This window comes from Ornithodoros turicata, chromosome 9, assembly GCF_037126465.1.
Source record: "Ornithodoros turicata isolate Travis chromosome 9, ASM3712646v1, whole genome shotgun sequence".
Classification (NCBI taxonomy): domain Eukaryota; kingdom Metazoa; phylum Arthropoda; class Arachnida; order Ixodida; family Argasidae; genus Ornithodoros; species Ornithodoros turicata.
In genome coordinates, this window is record NC_088209.1 from 34,752,040 (window position 1) to 34,769,597 (window position 17,558).

The 17,558-nt window shown below is 47.3% G+C and overlaps 3 protein-coding genes across 6 annotated transcripts in view; 1 reads left to right on the forward strand and 2 right to left on the reverse strand.

Moving 5' to 3' along the window:
• The first annotated feature begins 2,178 nt into the window (after positions 1–2,178).
• Positions 2,179–4,008, forward strand: LOC135368733 (uncharacterized). The gene has a single exon (XM_064602211.1). It carries the CDS (start codon positions 2,300–2,302, stop codon positions 3,944–3,946), a length of 1,647 nt encoding a protein of 548 aa, XP_064458281.1. The 5' UTR covers positions 2,179–2,299; the 3' UTR covers positions 3,947–4,008.
• A 2,247-nt stretch (positions 4,009–6,255) lies between these two features.
• LOC135368731 (uncharacterized) lies at positions 6,256–11,816 on the reverse strand. Its single transcript, XM_064602210.1, has 2 exons — positions 11,696–11,816; positions 6,256–9,090 (listed from the first exon to the last, which is right to left on the reverse strand). The coding sequence occupies exons 1-2, from the start codon at positions 11,723–11,725 to the stop codon at positions 6,679–6,681; spliced, it is 2,442 nt and encodes an 813-aa protein (XP_064458280.1). The 5' UTR covers positions 11,726–11,816; the 3' UTR covers positions 6,256–6,678.
• An 836-nt stretch (positions 11,817–12,652) lies between these two features.
• LOC135368734 (proto-oncogene tyrosine-protein kinase receptor Ret-like) overlaps positions 12,653–17,558 on the reverse strand; it is a 103,982-nt gene continuing 99,076 nt past the window's right edge. For all 4 annotated transcript variants that reach the window (XM_064602215.1, XM_064602214.1, XM_064602213.1 and 1 more), the window contains one exon: positions 12,653–15,895. In XM_064602215.1, coding sequence (XP_064458285.1) covers positions 15,699–15,895 — 197 coding nt within the window. In that variant the 3' untranslated portion in view covers positions 12,653–15,698. The remainder of the gene's footprint in view (positions 15,896–17,558) is intronic.

The window sequence follows — 17,558 nt, forward strand, 5'->3', positions numbered from 1 at the left end:
ACCAAGGGGTTAGGCTTACCGTTTTTTCTGGCGAAAAAATAAAAGTGCTCGAATGGAGCCAGGATTTTGCGTGGCCACTCAGCAGGAGCTGCGCTTTAATTTGAGCCCAAATTTAGCGACGAAAAAAGACCTTCGAATTTTTCCCATAGAAAACACCAAGGGGTTAGGCTTACCGTTTTTTCTGGCGAAAAAATAAAAGTGCTCGAAAGGAGCCAGGATTTTGCGTGGCCACTCAGCAGGAGCTGCGCTTTAATTTGAGCCCAAATTTAGCGACGAAAAAAGACCTTCGAATTTTTCCCATAAAAAACACCAAGGGGTTAGGCTTACCGTTTTTTCAGGCGAAAAAATAAAAGTGCTCGAATGGAGCCAGGATTTTGCGTGGCCACTCAGCAGGAGCTGCGCTTTAATTTGAGCCCAAATTTAGCGACGAAAAAAGACCTTCGAATTTTTCCCATAGAAAACAGCCAAGGGGTTAGGCTTACCGTTTTTTCAGGCGAAAAAATAAAAGTGCTCGAAAGGAGCCAGGATTTTGCGTGGCCACTCAGCAGGAGCTGCGCTTTAATTTGAGCCCAAATTTAGCGACGAAAAAAGACCTTCGAATTTTTCCCATAGAAAACAGCCAAGGGGTTAGGCTTACCGTTTTTTCAGGCGAAAAAATAAAAGTGCTCGAATGGAGCCAGGATTTTGCGAGGCCACTCAGCAGGAGCTGCGCTTTAATTTGAGCCCAAATTTAGCGACGAAAAAAGACCTTCGAATTTTTCCCATAGAAAACACCAAGGGGTTAGGCTTACCGTTTTTTCAGGCGAAAAAATAAAAGTGCTCGAATGGAGCCCGGATTTTGCGTGGCCACTCAGCAGGAGCTGCGCTTTAATTTGAGCCCAAATTTAGCGACGAAAAAAGACCTTCGAATTTTTCCCATAAAAAACACCAAGGGGTTAGGCTTACCGTTTTTTCAGGCGAAAAAATAAAAGTGCTCGAATGGAGCCAGGATTTTGCGTGGACACTCAGCAGGAGCTGCGCTTTAATTTGAGCCCAAATTTAGCGACGAAAAAAGACCTTCGAATTTTTCCCATAGAAAACACCAAGGGGTTAGGCTTACCGTTTTTTCAGGCGAAAAAATAAAAGTGCTCGAATGGAGCCAGGATTTTGCGAGGCCACTCAGCAGGAGCTGCGCTTTAATTTGAGCCCAAATTTAGCGACGAAAAAAGACCTTCGAATTTTTCCCATAGAAAACACCAAGGGGTTAGGCTTACCGTTTTTTCAGGCGAAAAAATAAAAGTGCTCGAAAGGAGCCAGGATTTTGCGTGGCCACTCAGCAGGAGCTGCGCTTTAATTTGAGCCCAAATTTAGCGACGAAAAAAGACCTTCGAATTTTTCCCATAAAAAACACCAAGGGGTTAGGCTTACCGTTTTTTCAGGCGAAAAAATAAAAGTGCTCGAATGGAGCCAGGATTTTGCGAGGCCACTCAGCAGGAGCTGCGCTTTAATTTGAGCCCAAATTTAGCGACGAAAAAAGACCTTCGAATTTTTCCCATAGAAAACACCAAGGGGTTAGGCTTACCGTTTTTTCAGGCGAAAAAATAAAAGTGCTCGAATGGAGCCAGGATTTTGCGTGGCCACTCAGCTGGAGCAGAACCACTGCCAACGTCCAGGACCCGCCTTCACGCACAGCTGGCTTCACCGCTTCGAACTTACACCAACACCCCTACGTCGACAGTTTTCTTCGAATTCGGAAACGATAAACCACATCCTGCTTGAATGTCCCACCTACAACGAAGCACACAGACAGCTTGCGCAACCCTGACCCCAGGCATCTGACATAATTTTTGGTGGCAACTCGCCTGGCAAGCCACGACGCCGGGCTGCTGCTCTTGTCGCCTTCCTAAAGGCAACACGGCTTATATCACGCATATAGTGTAGTGCAGTTTCTGTAGTGAAAGTTTTTTTCCGTCACGACTGACGCCCTGAGGGGGAATGTGCGACCTGGGCCGACTTCTAAGGGAACTGTGCCGAGATATTTCTGAAAGCGTCCGAGGAAAACCCAGGAAAAACCTCACACAACACAGGCAGCACCGGGATTCGAACCCTGGTACCCCCGAGTCTCGACGTGACATCGCTATCACGCTAGCCACTGAGCCACGGGAGCTGGTTGTTGCATGATGTAGCGTGCATGGAAGACCTCGTGTCATTGATCCTTGAGATTGGAAGAAGAGGACATTTGTTTCCAAAAGTGTAGATGCGAATTAAATAAAGAAGGCGAATCGCACGTGCAGCGTGCTGGGTGACAGCCAGTCCAGCCATGAGCACAGCCATCAAAGGCGATGCTTCCACTACCCTCGAAACTGACAAGCAGGACAGACTCGACTCTGGTTGTTTCGATCGCGCTTCTGGTGTTCCCAACAACGCAAGAGCTGCAGAGGACGAACTGCTACTGCTACTAGACGAGATTGGTGAGCGAGGTCTTAAACTCCGTGAGAAAGTGCAGGATATGGAGAAACGACATAATGCCTACAGTGATTCTAGCTTCCCTCATAATCATTCCTGTCCGAACCAGAGCAGCATGCTTGAATTCCAGAGTAAGGAACTCCAAGCACGATTAAGCCAGATGGAGATAGAAAGAACAAATTACAGAGCAACTGTGCTAAAGCTGCAGTCGGTGATTCACAGACTTGAAGGTGAGAAGACTGCATGCGAAGATCGACTGGAGTCTGCAGTTAACGAGAAACAACAGCTAGAAAAGAAGATACATGACTTGCACATTCAGTATGTCCACGGAGAACCAGGTAGCTTACCTTTCTCAAAAGGTGAGAGTTGGACAAGCAAGTGTCGACAAGACCCACCGAGCCTTCAGCAGAAGAATGCTCGAGAAGAAATGAGATTTCAAGGCAAAGCGAAGGTGTCAGCCATACTTCGGGAGAACAACCCACTGGAGCTTCAACGCTTGCTTCTACTCTACACCCTTGAGAATCAATCGTTACAACTGAAGATAGAAGAATGTGATCAAAAGTGGTTTGCAAGATTGTGTGATTGGAAGACAACAGAGTCTTCCCTGAGGGCAGATAACCAGAACCTCATTCAGGAAAGGGAAGAGTGTTTGGAAAGCCTCCGGAAGCATCAGGAAGAAGTTAGGACCTTAAGAGCCAAATACCGAGTCCTGGAGATGACTGCTCTTGCCATAAATAACCGAGATTGTGGGGACAGTGTTTGGGGACAGTGTTGTGGGGACTCGTGCACAGCAGGAGTGCCTGCGTGGATACACACTGCCAACCAAAGGCTGGCTCGCTCCTACCATTGCGATGGTGATGCCTATGGTCAAGCGTACTACCGTGCGCAAAGTTTGCCATCAATGCTCGTGGCTCAGGCAGATAATGCCCACACGATCAAGCAGAACATGGCAACCTTACATAATGCTGGTTCTTCACTGACTGAGATCTCTCTTGAAGACATAACATTTCAAAATGAAGATTTGGCCTATGACCTTGAAGACCCCAGGTTTCAGAGTCCGTTACGCTTGACAAGTTCGCCATTGTCGTCTCTTCAGAAGCTGTATCCTCTTTGGCAAAACCCAGCAACAGTGCGAAGGTTCACCAGGGACCCAGTGCTTATGAACTTAGAAGACAGTAGTAAGGACCTTCAGTCTGGGCCAAAGTCGGACATTGAATTGATCTGCAGTGAATTCGATCCACTGGTGAAAGTAGACGACTCTGATATGATTGATACGGCCAAAAAGATGAGGCCCTTAGACTTTGTCGATTCGCTGGACTTATCAATACCGCTGAAGCCTACCAAAGTGCCCACCGGTGACATAGAAGATCCTCAAGTATTCGGGGGATTGGGGTCTAGATACCTGGAAGCGCACAATATGCCCGTTGAAGCTGTACAACGGTCCAGAGGGTTTTCTAATGTTTTGCAGAAGTCTAGGACGCTTTCAGAGTCGTCAACCTAGGCCCTACCTGCACATTTTTATAAGAAGTACGCGTAATAAATTTTTCAGTTCAATGCAAGGAATGAGGGAGAGAATCATGTTTATTTTTGCTATGGACATGAAAAGGACATGTTTTCTTGGAGTATTGGAGTTTCTTGAAGTATGCAGTATTTGCGGAGGGTCCTGTACACATGTATCATAACTTAGGACAATGTTCCTGGTGCAAAAGGTTGAAGAAGAGGCTTTGCATTCTGCATTTGCTTGTGATATTTGCTACAACATTCGGAGTAGTGTGAGATTGTGTACAAATGTGTCGCAATGCAGAAAGCTGCTGATGTCAAAATGAGAGCCCGATATGTATTGCAACCGGAAAAATTCTAGTGGGTTCGGATGTCCCATTGATGTCCTTGGATGTCCCAACCACGACGGAATTGAAATCGAAGGGACGCAGTAGTTCTGCTTATCTTTGTCGTAACACCCATTTGATTTTTTTGAACAGAAACGCGAAGCTCCTTTACCCAGTTGCGTAAGGAAAAGAAAACATTCCTTTCGTCAAAGCCCAACTGCGTCAGCAATTACAGGGACCGCTCAGGGACTGGGAGCCCTGTTATCCCTTCAAAGCTATACTCGAAGACAAGTGCGCGTTGTTCGTCTTGAGGCTTGCCATCTTCATCTGTCTAGCTTAGCTACAGCGAAACAACTTTACAGTTTAAGATCCCAGTTTAATCCTTCTTCCGATATACTAAAACTCGCTACTCTAAATCAATCGTATCGATATATCTTTGCCTTTAAAGCAAATGCCTCCTTCCGTCTGTTTCATCACTGAAAAAAAAAATAAAGAAAGAAAGAAAATGAAAAAAAAAAACAATGACCCTTCATTCGCACACGATGTGTGATCCTATACAGTGTGAAGGTACCCGGGTTCGAGTCCCGGTGCCGGCTGTGCTGGTTGGGGTTTTCCTCAGACGCTATCAGACATATGTCGGCACAGTTCCCTTAGAAGTCGGCCCAGGACGTCAGTCGTGACGTTGCCAACATCTGACAAGTTTCCTGATTCCGTGCTAGCGCCGCGAAGCAACTGTGGCTATGACCGACGTACAGATGTGGATCGACAGATGGAGAGAGGACAGCAGGAAGGAGTGGGGGACAGGGGGGTTAGTATGCGCCCTGGGCCGACTTCATGGTGAACTGTGCCGACATTCGTCTGGAAAGCCTTCGGAAAACCCAGGAAAAACCTCAGAGAGTCCTGTCCTGAGAGTCCTGTGCGGGGGTAGCCTTAGTGGGAGGTGGGGACTAACACGGACAAGGTAAGGGGGTGGTAGTCTGGTGATGGGAAGTAAAGTGGCAGGGGGTAGTTCCACGGTGAGAGGGTAAACACAGGGGCTGTTCTAGCGAGAGGTGGGGCACACCATGGGAAGCTGAGAGTAGTCTAGGATACACAAATGGTCAAAGAACAAGAGTCCTATCCCTGGCGGGAAATTAGGGATACGTAGGACCTCCCAGGGCGAACGGGCTTGGTCCGGCCACGCATTCCACGAGGCACACTCTAGCGGTCCCAGACCAGGTCCCGCAAACCCCAGCAAACCCAGGTCCCGGGTTTGCGAGGGCAAGTGCAAGTGATACAAAGTGGTTGAGTGACCGTTTTCAAAGAGAAAAACCCAGAGTGGCAAGAGTTCCGAACCGCCGAGTCTGGGATTAGCAATGGCGAAGTTAGTTAAGCTTGGTGGGGATGGAAGGTGGTAGCCGAAGGGGTCGAGTGGGGTAGTTTGGTAGGGGAGAGAGAGAATGTGTGTGGGGAGAGGAGTACGCACCTTGCCCTGTAATAATTTGAAGCACAACGTTTACAATATGGCTTCTTTACTTGATGAAACTCCTCATTTGTCGTCTCAAAATAAAGTTTCCGTTGTTTATTTACTTGCACATGAATGAAGTTGCTGACGCTTGTCGGTTCCAGTCAATAAACAGGTGAGTCTGTTCTTGATCACAATTGAGTCATGAAAGTGCTGGGCGAATGACCTGCGATTCATCGGCAGGGTGCACAGCGCTCACTCGTCACCTTCGAAGAGCATAGCAGAGCTCTCGTCTTTATAGACGTTTTTTTTTGTATTTACTAGACCTGGAGTAGCTTGTCCCGCAGTGAGCGGGCTCACATCTCCATTTTTCTCCCCTATCATTACTATCATCATCATCATCATTGAGGTCCAAGTACAGAATACTTTGCCTCGTATAAATAGCCGTTATTGCAGTCATCTCCGAGATGAAGAAAAGGTAACTGGTCCGGTGTTGACCTGGCAGTTTGGGTCGTTCCGGGAATCTCTACTACATTTATGGCAATTTTATATGTTTATTTCCTTTGTTCATGCCACGACGGTCCACTACACAAAATGATTTTACATATGCACGTCTATGCTTTAATGCCTTGTGGCGAACTTCTACTCTTCCGCGATACTTGCGAAAACAACTGGGTCTACCGGATATAATTCACTTCACCAAAGAAAATATATCGGCGAGTACTTCGAGTTCAGCAGGAATTGTGCACGTATGTGCAATGATGAAAGGTGTTGTTGCAAACTTCCATCCGGTGTCACAAGTCTGCTCTGCAGACAAGGTATCACAAGAGTTCTGCGACCAAACCACGACTCTGAAGTCCATGAACAATGCTGCTATTGTCAGAAAGGATGCCACTAAACACAACAAGGCTCCATTCCTTCGTGCATACCGTAGCTCATTCCATGGATGAAAGCACAGCGCTGCTATCGCCCAATTCCTGGAGGTCCACTCCAGAATCCAGGAAACCCTGCCGTCACAAAGCGACCTGCTGGAGGGTAGAAACTGCACGGGCAATACCAACCTTGATGATGCAATCCGCCAAAAATTCCACCCCCCGTTATCCCACCTTTTCCAAATAAGCCGTTAAACTTATGTTTCTTGACTGGAATGATTGTGCCAATGCCCACTTCAGCACCAGGTCCTCCAAACGACCCTCCAAAGGGCCCTCCAAGGGACCCACCGTAAGGTCCCGGATATCGGTAAGGTGGAAAACCAGGGCGCGACATGTACTTCCATGCCCCAAGGTCGTCGAACCTCTCCGGGATTTCTTCCAGCTTATCGTTGATACTGTTTGGCCGCTTATCAGGAGGCCCGTGCGGGAGGAGGTGGTTGGGTTTCTCTTCGTGATATCTGTTAAAGAACGGCCTTTCTGGACCGTACTCGTTCTTCGGCTTCGACTTGTAATTGTCTGGGAAAAGTGGAGGGGGTGTTAGGTACCGTGGCCTGTCAAACTCTGGGTCAAATTTGTCAATAGTGCCGTGCTGTTTGGGCCCGTTCGGTGGGAAGCGCGTTGAACTATCAGGACGATAATTATCCTTTTCGCGCTTAGGTAGAAGATAGTCATCGCCTTTCTCTTCGCCAAAGGGCTTACCACTCCACGGCGTGCGACTGTCCCTAAAGAGGTCATCATCATGGCGTCTCCCGCTCAGCCCGTCAGCCTTGTCGAGGGTAGACGGCAGTGCAGGCTTCTGGTGAGTCTTCCTGCCGTAAACGGTGGACACACGGAATTCATTGCCGATAGGTGTTGCGTCAAAAGGCGACACTGAAGCGGCAGCGAAGTCAATACGTCGTTGGGATGATCTAGGTGATTCGATTGTCGATGTCTGGTTTGGTTTCTGGTAGAAGTTGGGCTCTGCAAGTCCGCGCCACATAGCACTGGGTTTAATCGTTTCGCTGTCGTCTAAAGGATTCGAGCTGTTGACAGCGATCGTATCACGTCTTGCGACTGACTTCACTGATCTTGCGTACCGTATGGCGGTGGGTTTCGTGACGTCACCAGGTATCCACGAGTGTTGTTCCTCCTCAGACGCAGAAGAAGTGTCATCGACCGACTCGTCCCCTCCACTTCTCGGAGTAATTGCAAACATTGGGAGATGAACTTCGTCCGAAGAGGGAATCGCTGGTGGAAAGTTCAAGGCACTGTGCTCTCTGTGCCTCACAAAGCGAACCACAGGTTTGGCCTGCTGCAGTGGAGGCGTCACACGCGTAAAGGTTACCAATGGTTTTCGAGGGGCCCCGAAACTGGTAAGGTTACGACCGTACTCTTTCTGGAGTCTGCGGGAGTCGTCCTTCAAGAGTTCTTGGCCAGACGCATGTTTCTGATGTTGTCCCAATAGCTGGTTCGTCGGTCTGACGCGTACGGGTACAACCACTGAACTGGATGCCGTGTAAACAGGCGCCCCGTTCAAGCTAAAGATTTTCTTGTAGCGTCTCGGGCGAAAGGGTTCAGGATCAGGATAAGGTTCCTGCATGACCTCAGGCATGGAAAACTTCCTATGGGGTATTGGTTCTGAAAATGGCACGGGTACATCATTGAAGGGTCTATGTTGACCGCGATAAGAGTTTCTTGATTCTTGAACTTCTTGAATACGGGGCCTGCTTGAGAAGTGCGTTGCTTCGTCCTCGAAGAGAACAGGCGACACTGGGACGGGTTGAATTACCCGAATATTTGGGACTTTGCTGTTTGCCCTCTTTCTGCTTTCATGTTTGACTCTTGCTTCTTCCATTTTCCGTAAAACTTCCTCGCGTTTGAGTGGATACCAGCTCGAGTCCCATCTCGGTACGTCTTCGATAGTGAACCGTTCCGTGTGTAGCGTAGATGGTCCAACATTGTTACTAGTGTCGTTCGACTTGACCTTAACTACAGTTTGAGGAGAGCTCACGTACACGTAGGTCTGCTCTGTGCTTGTCTCAGGACTTTCGCTATGTGTAGGGACGTCGAACGCTACAGCAGAGGTGGGACTATGGTACACTGGACTTGGTATCGCGTTACTCGAAGGTTGAGCGGTGTAGACCTCTTTGGATACGGTTTGCTCGAGTCGTTTCCTAGTTCGTATTGAAGAGCTGTTGTCATTCTTAACTATCTCTTGGCGTGTCCCATTAACAAGGAGCCAGTAGGGATTGGAAGGCTTAAAACTGCCGTTCGGAGCCTGCGAAGGAGGAGCCCCTGTACCGTCCTTCTCAGCAACGCCGCCACTGATGCTGAAGAGTTGTAGAAGTTGTGTAGCAAGCTGCCGCTGCTGCTCTACAGCGCTAACGTTCTTTGGCTGATTGATGACGTGTAGCCATTCGTCGTAGGAAGACACAGGTGCCAGAAGTGCTGCAAGAGCAGCGACCTGCACAATTAGAATGTAATGGGTTATTCCTCGTGACAGCACAGTACAGAAGCGGTGTGCGTTTGTTCGACATCAGCGTTAGAAATATGTGCCGCTTTCTCGTACCTCTAACTCCTCAATACATTGGAGAGTCTTAGATCAAAACTCGCAGCCCATAAATGTCCACAGCTGTCATGTCTAAGGGCCTCCCCCCCCCCCATTGACAGGTATATACTTTCTCATTAAGTGAGCAGAAAAACGGGGAAACCAGTGAGAATTTGTACCCCTGTCTTCAAGTGAAACAGTAATGGTTAACAGCTTTATGTTGACGCGTCCAAACAATAACGCCTCGTCGACCGTGTCACATACGTCGGTCGTCTACTTCTGTCAGTGGCTGTCACAAAAAAAAAAAGGAAAACTGTACCGTTTGAAGTATTCGATAGCGCAACAAATATACGTGGCGCATATGGTCCTCCGTGACACTCACAGTATGCATGCTCCCATAGCTTTACAACGGGTGCACGCATGATAGACAATGTCGACTACGATGTTTTAATATCCCAATAAGGTACGAGACATATTCATCTCAGCACCTTCCAGGGCGACACCATATCCCTTAAGGAAAAGCATCCCGCACACCTCTTGACTTGGAGACTGTTTCATACGTTGAAACATGTCATCCAGACATGATACAGTCATCCAGACATTCTCAATTTGTCGCAACGTCGATCACGGCCGAGGACGGCAGCACTGTCGGGGAGGTAAACATTTCTTCCAGCACTGTATGCCGGAGACTTCCAGCGCATGGCAAAAGAACTCCAGGTGGTTCAAATTATGCAAGGTTCTGCACTGCAGCAACGACGGCCACTTGTCGTGGCCAGTATAACATGAGTCATGAACCTCGAGCCAGATGCAGTGCAGTCATGCTCCCATGGTGGGCTCTGAAGCATGCGGACGAAACACTACAGGTGCGATTGATTTATTCCAAGTTCCTTGGGTTACTCTCACCGGACCTGCCTCAAGTTTCCTTACAAGCTGAGTCTTGAAAAGTACGGGAATGACATTCGGCTGCCGTAAATTCCATGTTGACGGTTCACGACTTCTGATATACTTGGCGGAGGTTTACGGAACTTCGCTCTATGTGACGCAGTATATGGAAAGAATGACGGCGACGTATCTAGACAGCGTTCGTTGGTCTCTACACATCAAACATTTTCGAAATCACAAAACAATTTGATGGAAATCTTAAATGACGACAGCTGAAAGTTCCTAACAAAAAGCAGGTACAGTTTGGGACAAAAGTTCACGGAACGCGGCATTTACGCTGAATATGCAGCCTCCATTTTCTCATTTTGCCATCTATAGCCCTGCTCTTTGAAGTAATGAAGGAACCGCTACTATAACATTCAATGGAAACTTTCTCCGGCAAAGATGATGTTCAGTGTCTCTCCACAGCCCATGGCGATGGGGACTGACCTTAAGTAACTTGTGCCGAGCTTGTCATGGTGATACATAGCCCAGGGACGCTCGTAAAGCGCGTTCCGAGAAGCAGAGGCGGAACCTCAATTTTAGGGACTTCAAGGGACGAACCGCGTCCTTGAAAGAAAAACGCAGCAGATGCTCTCTTGCAGTAGGGTACAGATGTAGGGATGCTCCGGAGCCTTTTGGAAATAAATGTAACTGGTTGCTAGTCGTACTCCATTGTAATGTGTCGATAGTACCTACATCATCGGGACGGACAACACTCACCGCCCACGAACAAACTTAACTGGCGCAGTCGGTTGGGATACTACGGCTTTCTACATGGAGACGACTGCAACGACATCGGTTCCCTTCGAAGCTGCGAAAATGACCAGATATGGGTAAGTCTAAGTGGATACCCGTCGGCTATATCATCTATTCAGCACAACGGCTATGAAAGAAGCCTGGCCACAAAGAAACGTCATGATACAGAACGACATCTAAGAGGGAGGTTCTGCAGGCTACGGCTCATCATACAGAACGACATCTAAGTGAGAGGTTCTGCAAGCTACGGCTCATCATACGGAACGACATGTAAGTGAGAGGTTGTGCAGGCTACGGCGCACCATATAGAACGATATCAAAGCTAGAGGTTCACAAGCTACTGTTTGCAACACAGAACAATATCGAAGTGAGAAGTTCTGCAGCTACGGCTGGATCAACGACAGTGCTCCTAAAGAAGGACATCGGCGAACTATGAAAGGGCATGCTGGAATATAGACACACAGGTGAAATCCCATAATGTGAAGCGTGTGTAAACTTTTTGAGCGGCAATGTCATACGGTTTAACGTGCGACTCACGAAACTCAAGCACTCCCGTGAGCTGGTCACGCCGCTGAAGTTCCCCGATGCATCGTAGTTGAGTTCAGTGATTGTAGCTCGATTGCCGACAAGAGGAACATCTATCTCACTTCAATCCTTGTAGCATCTGTGAGAACATCTGGCACCTTGGCACTTCGTAAACACACACGCTTCAAAGCGGTATTGTTGGAACTTTTGATACCCATGCGGTTGAAGCCGGGGAAACTCTGTATCACGTCTTCACACACCCTACACGATCGACATTTGTTCCCAACGTGGATGTTCAACAGTTAAATTCACTTACCACCAACACAAATCCAAGGGCGGAATGCATGCCTTGACGACTTTCACACGATGCCGACCCCAAGCGAAACGAACAGCAACGGCATGCCGACGTGTCTTCAGTGACAGCTCTCTCTGTAAGGTGCGACACAAAAGCCGATGAGAGTGACCCTCTCACCCTATTTATAACCTATCTGCCCGAAGCATATGGAAGGGCCAGCAACCCGGGCGGTTCAATCTAATTAACGGGAACAATGAATAGATGCATGAAGGAGGTCATTCATTGCCGACGAGCGGGCGTCGCCAGAGATGCCACCGTTGGGCGAAGATGTTCTGTGGACTGAGACACGCACCAGTACAGAGCTGTCGTCTGCTAATTGTGGCGTGACAGAGGTTCCACTGTGTGAGGGCCAAGGTGCCTGTGCTGCTATCGATTGTTTATCGCTATGTAATGTACGAGGGTGTGAAAGTGTTGAGGTTGAGGCCAAGTTCTACTGTCATTGGTGCGTGGCAAAAGGGACCAATGTCCATGGCGTCGGCTTCTTGAAGGTGTTGAAAGGTGTCCATAGTGACAGGGAAGCCTATAGGCCATGAGGTGAAAGCGTGCAAGAAAACAGTCGCTTACTTACCTTATTGAACATAGGGAAGTGGATCAAACTCAGTGCCTTGAAAACGCCGAAACGTTACCAACGTAAACATACTTCGCGCAGAAACACACAACTCTTTTGTGAACGCGTATATACAGGCTATAGTACTGAGCTTTTTAATGACGTCACATTCATATTAGGTAGCTTATGGGATAGGGCACGAGCGAAGAAATGGTGAAAATGTAAGGAACGTTTTTCTCCCTTCACGCTACGTGTGGACCACGCCTTGGAACAAAATGTAGTTTGAGCTGAGACCTCCACAACCGCTCCTCACCGTGGGAACTCTCCCGTGCAGCGACCCAGGTGATAAATCATAATGGCGACACACAACACCAAGCTTGAATCCTTCGTATATTGGCCTAATGTAGGCTACAAGTTAACTTTCTCACATATTTACAGTAACAGCTTCGGAAGTTCGCGTTTCTTCCAGCGCGTTTCATGCACGGAATCGCAACAAAGCATTCAAAAGCGCGTTCACAATGACATGCAGCTCATGGAATGACAATGAAAAAAATAAGAAACGAAAAGCGACGACCTAATGGTGTTGAAAAATATTGCACATTCAACAAGTAAGGCATGGTGAAACAAAGTAACTCGATCTATACCAACAAAACGTACCCGCGGACGAAGAGATATTACACATTTCAAAGGTATACGGTGATCGCCATCCTCGAATGGAACGCAGTTCCTGCGATTACTTTCTATATAATACTGTTCCTCCATATTTGTTCGACCTAGTTCGACGTGCTCCTCTGCGATGACCTATAGCACCTTTCAACAAACACAGGCTTGCGGATGTTTCCTTTAGCTGCGCTTTGTGTTTTTTCGATTATAAATCAGGCGATAGGATTATGCACATACCGTCGAAAAAACTTTTTGTTAAAATTTTCAAGAACAAACGGCGCGTTATACTCATGAGGGGAAGTATTCACGGTTAAGAATTTCAATAAATTTCTGCTCACTGTGGAAGTTCCTCCATATTTGTAACCATGTTTTATGAAAACAGTAAGTATATCTCATTCGTGTGGCAAGGATTTCGTTTCACGCCAAAAACAGCCTACTAAAAAAGAAAAAAAAAAACGTCACAAAGCGCGACTTTTTACAGGTAGGAAGCATTCCTATGGTTACCAAGCAAATTCTGTGTAGAAACTTAAACCATGAAGGAGTGTGCCAGAGCACAGGAACTGCAAGGGTTGCTCGTATGGTGTTCCGTGAACAAACATTGTTATCAATACATACGAGAAGGACGGCATTGCATGCAGTAAACAGAAGCATGCACATAGAGATTCAGTTAAAACATTGAAGTTCACGTAGTTTTCAAAGATGCGTTGACGAGTCGGAATGTATGAAACATCTATTGAAGAACTCGAGGACACAAAATTCGAAGACACGTTTTATCGCGTTCTTGTTTGGATGTCGGCTACTGCTATAGCTCATTATCAAAATGCTGTTTACGTTACTGACGTTTTAACGTGTGGCATCTTTACAAAAAAATGAAATGTTCCGTTTGGTGTATCTAGCGAATATCTCATTTGGGCTTCGCAGTGTCCTTCCCTTTTGAGACCCCGAGCTCCTCAATCTTGAACAGCGAATACTGTACATGTCTTTGGTACATTTCAGGTACATCATTACTCGAAATCATTCTGAGTGATAATCTATAAGAGTTCATGTCAGCATTTTTGTGTGCGCTCCGTTTGTTCTTCCGTGGCATTCTATCACAATCACGAGAGAACACTTTTGATTTTTCTGCACTATGCAGCTGAAAACAAAAACTCCCAGCAAGCTTTTGTGAATTGTACATAAACAACACATAACAATGAACTTTGATTGTGTCAGCATACCCAATCCACGATATACTCTACGTTGGTGCGTCTCCCGTAACGTTATATAACAAATGTCTTGTGGATCATCTTGCGGAATTGGTCGACGTAAGGGAATAACAGGAAAATACCATTACTTTGTGCCATCTGGGGTAGCGGGCATTATCGCTTACAGATAACATCACAGATGCTTCCCTCGTATGATTTTTTTGTTTGTTCTAGTTTATAGGCTCACATCCTGTCTCTCAAAACAACGCGACGCACCCATGCAGTAACGATAAAACGTCACTATGGCAACCGTCAGAACGGAGCAGAAACGACAGCGTCACGTTATAAAGGCGGTCGGAACTCTTTAGCCCAGCTTCTTCATTTCAAACGAATTGAAGGATGAATGCGCAATGGTCAACGTTATCGTTGACGGACCCACACATGCAAACAAAGTGGAAACAGTGAAATAATTGAACGTAAAAGAGAGTTGGTGCTGTGGCAATGTCTTCCTCCTTGGAAGATATGATATGATGCTGAACGATTCAGTGAGTGAAGAATGCTAATAATTTAGAGCGCCCGTAGTGCCACTACGATGATCGCGACAATGTATAAATGAAAGCAGTGAGAAGTATCGGTTTGGCGCAATATTCTTCGGCGGTGGGAAGTAGTTACCACATATCGCTAAATAAAGTGTAAGTTTGCAAAGAGAGTCAATGACCAGAAATACAAAAGAGAACGCTCGCATTGTGTCAACGTATTAATACTGCTACTTTGTCGCCTACTTTGAAAAGTTTTGTTCGACCATCCTAAGTTCACACAAGCAACCATACGTTAACACGCGTTCAGGAGGGAGGCACTCTTTCAAAAACGCACCAGCATGTATACCTGCGTGGTCCCCAACACTACGGGACTCTGAAAAAACCTCTAGGTACCACATATTGCTGTCTTTTCTCACTTTTTTTCCCACAAGACTTCACGTAACTGTTGTCTAGCACCAACGCTTTCCTTAAATTATCGTATATGTTGGCCACGTCCTTAATCTCCCTTCTAGCGTGTAGACTTTCTAAACGATGTTTCAAAAGCTTGATTACTTGGCGCGTTCACAGAAACCCGGTTGTTCAGGAGTTGGATGCTGGAGAAGAAAATACCAGACGCGGAACATATGCTATTAAATGTCAGGATGTCGAAGACAAAGCGGAGTTCTTCCTGTTCATGTGGATCCTCAGAAGACCCTGCGCAGTACCGTGAAGCATCTGTCCATTCACCTGTAGTTTACTTTTATGCTGATATATGACGTCAGTTGTCTTCAATCGCTCCGAGCACAGCAGTCCACCGTTACACGCAACAGCAGCAAAAGGCTAATTGACTCAACGCACAGAAACCCACGAGTCCCGATCTCGCTGCGCGGTCCTCACTACACCGTCCAAACACTCCGCAAATGGTAAAAGCCTTGATGACAAGAGATTGTGTAGACGTCCTCTAGACGTCCAGGGTGCGTCCCGACCATAGTTCATCTTCAGAAAGATGTCACGTGTTCGGTACACCATCGGAGTGCGACTCGTGTTTGTCGTCATACTTGACTGGCAGTTCCAATGGGGACGCGGGGTCCCTCGTGGAGGCAGGTAGTAGCGCACGAAGGGGATTGCTGAGTGTCTGCTAGCACCATCGTGTCAGCGAGAAGACTGATGCGTTCTTCCTGGCACGGGAAGGTGTCCTCTGCTAGTGGGCAGATAGTGTCAGAAGCGAAGTCCATTTCGCCGTATTGCACTGCAAAAGACGGTGGATAATGTGGTTGAAAAGCACAGACAAGGCAGTCAATGTTGGTAGCACTGGACAGCCGGGCTTTTAGCACTCGCACCTTGGGACCTTCACGTTAGGCATCGGGCGTTCGGCGATGTGGTAAAATATTTCCGGGACATACATCGAAGCGGACAAAATGTTATGACAGGTGGTGTCAGCACAAAACTGGACCGTATAGCGGTGACCCAAGGAAATCTTGCACACCCCATGAACTACTTTAGTCATTTTTCACTTCTTCATTCATTATGCTCTCATCGCTTCATCATCAACCTCACCACCCCATGGTGGTCTGTGCTGTTAATCACACTTTACTGGTACAAGTGAACTGCAGTAGCGCGCTTCAGACTAGTGGAGCCTCATCTCCATATTATATTTAACTAATGAATCCAATCGAATGAAATGTTTTTGGAGAACAAGCTTTCGATGATTTATGGGAATAAGAAAGACGATCGAGTCGAGTATAACAATAAAAATATGGCTAAGAAGCAAGCGAGTTCGTGAAGTTGATGCATAATGTAAAACCCCCGGGACTGGGGAACTTCGTAGGGACAGAGGGACTTGTTTGAGACTTCGTGTTTGTATCCGTCCCTTCGTGCTTCCTAGTCTCGGGGTTTTACATCATGCATGAGTCGAGTATGTTATGCACGAAACAGCAGCCACCATTATTAGCGTCGTACAGCAACGGAACGACAATACGGCGTCATCTGGAAAACCTCTCTAACAACCGTCGACTATACCAGCGCGTAATCCAATATGTGAGGCGCAGCATCATGTCATGGTCGCTCTAGTCGACTAGAATGCTCTTACCCAACGCACTGCTTTGACGTTACGTTTGATAGAACGGCTGGGACGCTTGGGGAACCGATTATACTAGTTAGTCGCGTCTAGAGTCACTGAATACCTTCAGAGCACTGCAACTGACGTACAACTGCAAGCTCTACGCCAGGCGACGCATTATTGGCTCCGTTACGTTCGTCTGCTATGTTAATGATGGATCCCGTCCGTAGACGTTCCTTCTTTCTTCTTTATTCGACAACGCTTTTGCGTCTTCCTTGACGACAATGGGTAAAGGCCCTCTAAACAAAATCGCCCGTGCTGTTACGATCAACCTGCTACAATTTGCGATGTGAAATAAGTTTGCCGCAGCATAGAGTCGTTTTGTCTGGGCGGAAAGAAACTGCACTCTTAAAAACGAGGAGGAGGAGGGGGAGGAGGTGGTGGTAGTGGTGGTGGTGATGGCGAAAGGGCTCGCCGTTGTCGGCCTCACGGAGGTGGGCAACGTCACGGCACACGCTTTGGGGAATGTGCGTCCTGGGCCTACTTCTAAGGGAACTGTGCCGAAAAACGAACTTCACAGCATAGCACGCTCCTAGCCAACCATCACCACGAATGACATTGGTCTCTCCGCTGATCCCTGATTTAACGAAAACGGGAGGCGTACGCCTTTTTTGTACCGCTTATGCGGTACATAACTGGTACAAAAAAAAAAGAAAAGAAAGAGAAGAAGAAGAGGGGCGTACGCCTCTTGTTTTCAACAAATCACGGGCGAGAACGATGTCACTAGGGATGGTAGTTGGCTAGGAGCGTGCGTCGGCACAGTTCCCTTAGAAGTCGGCCCAGGACGCGCATT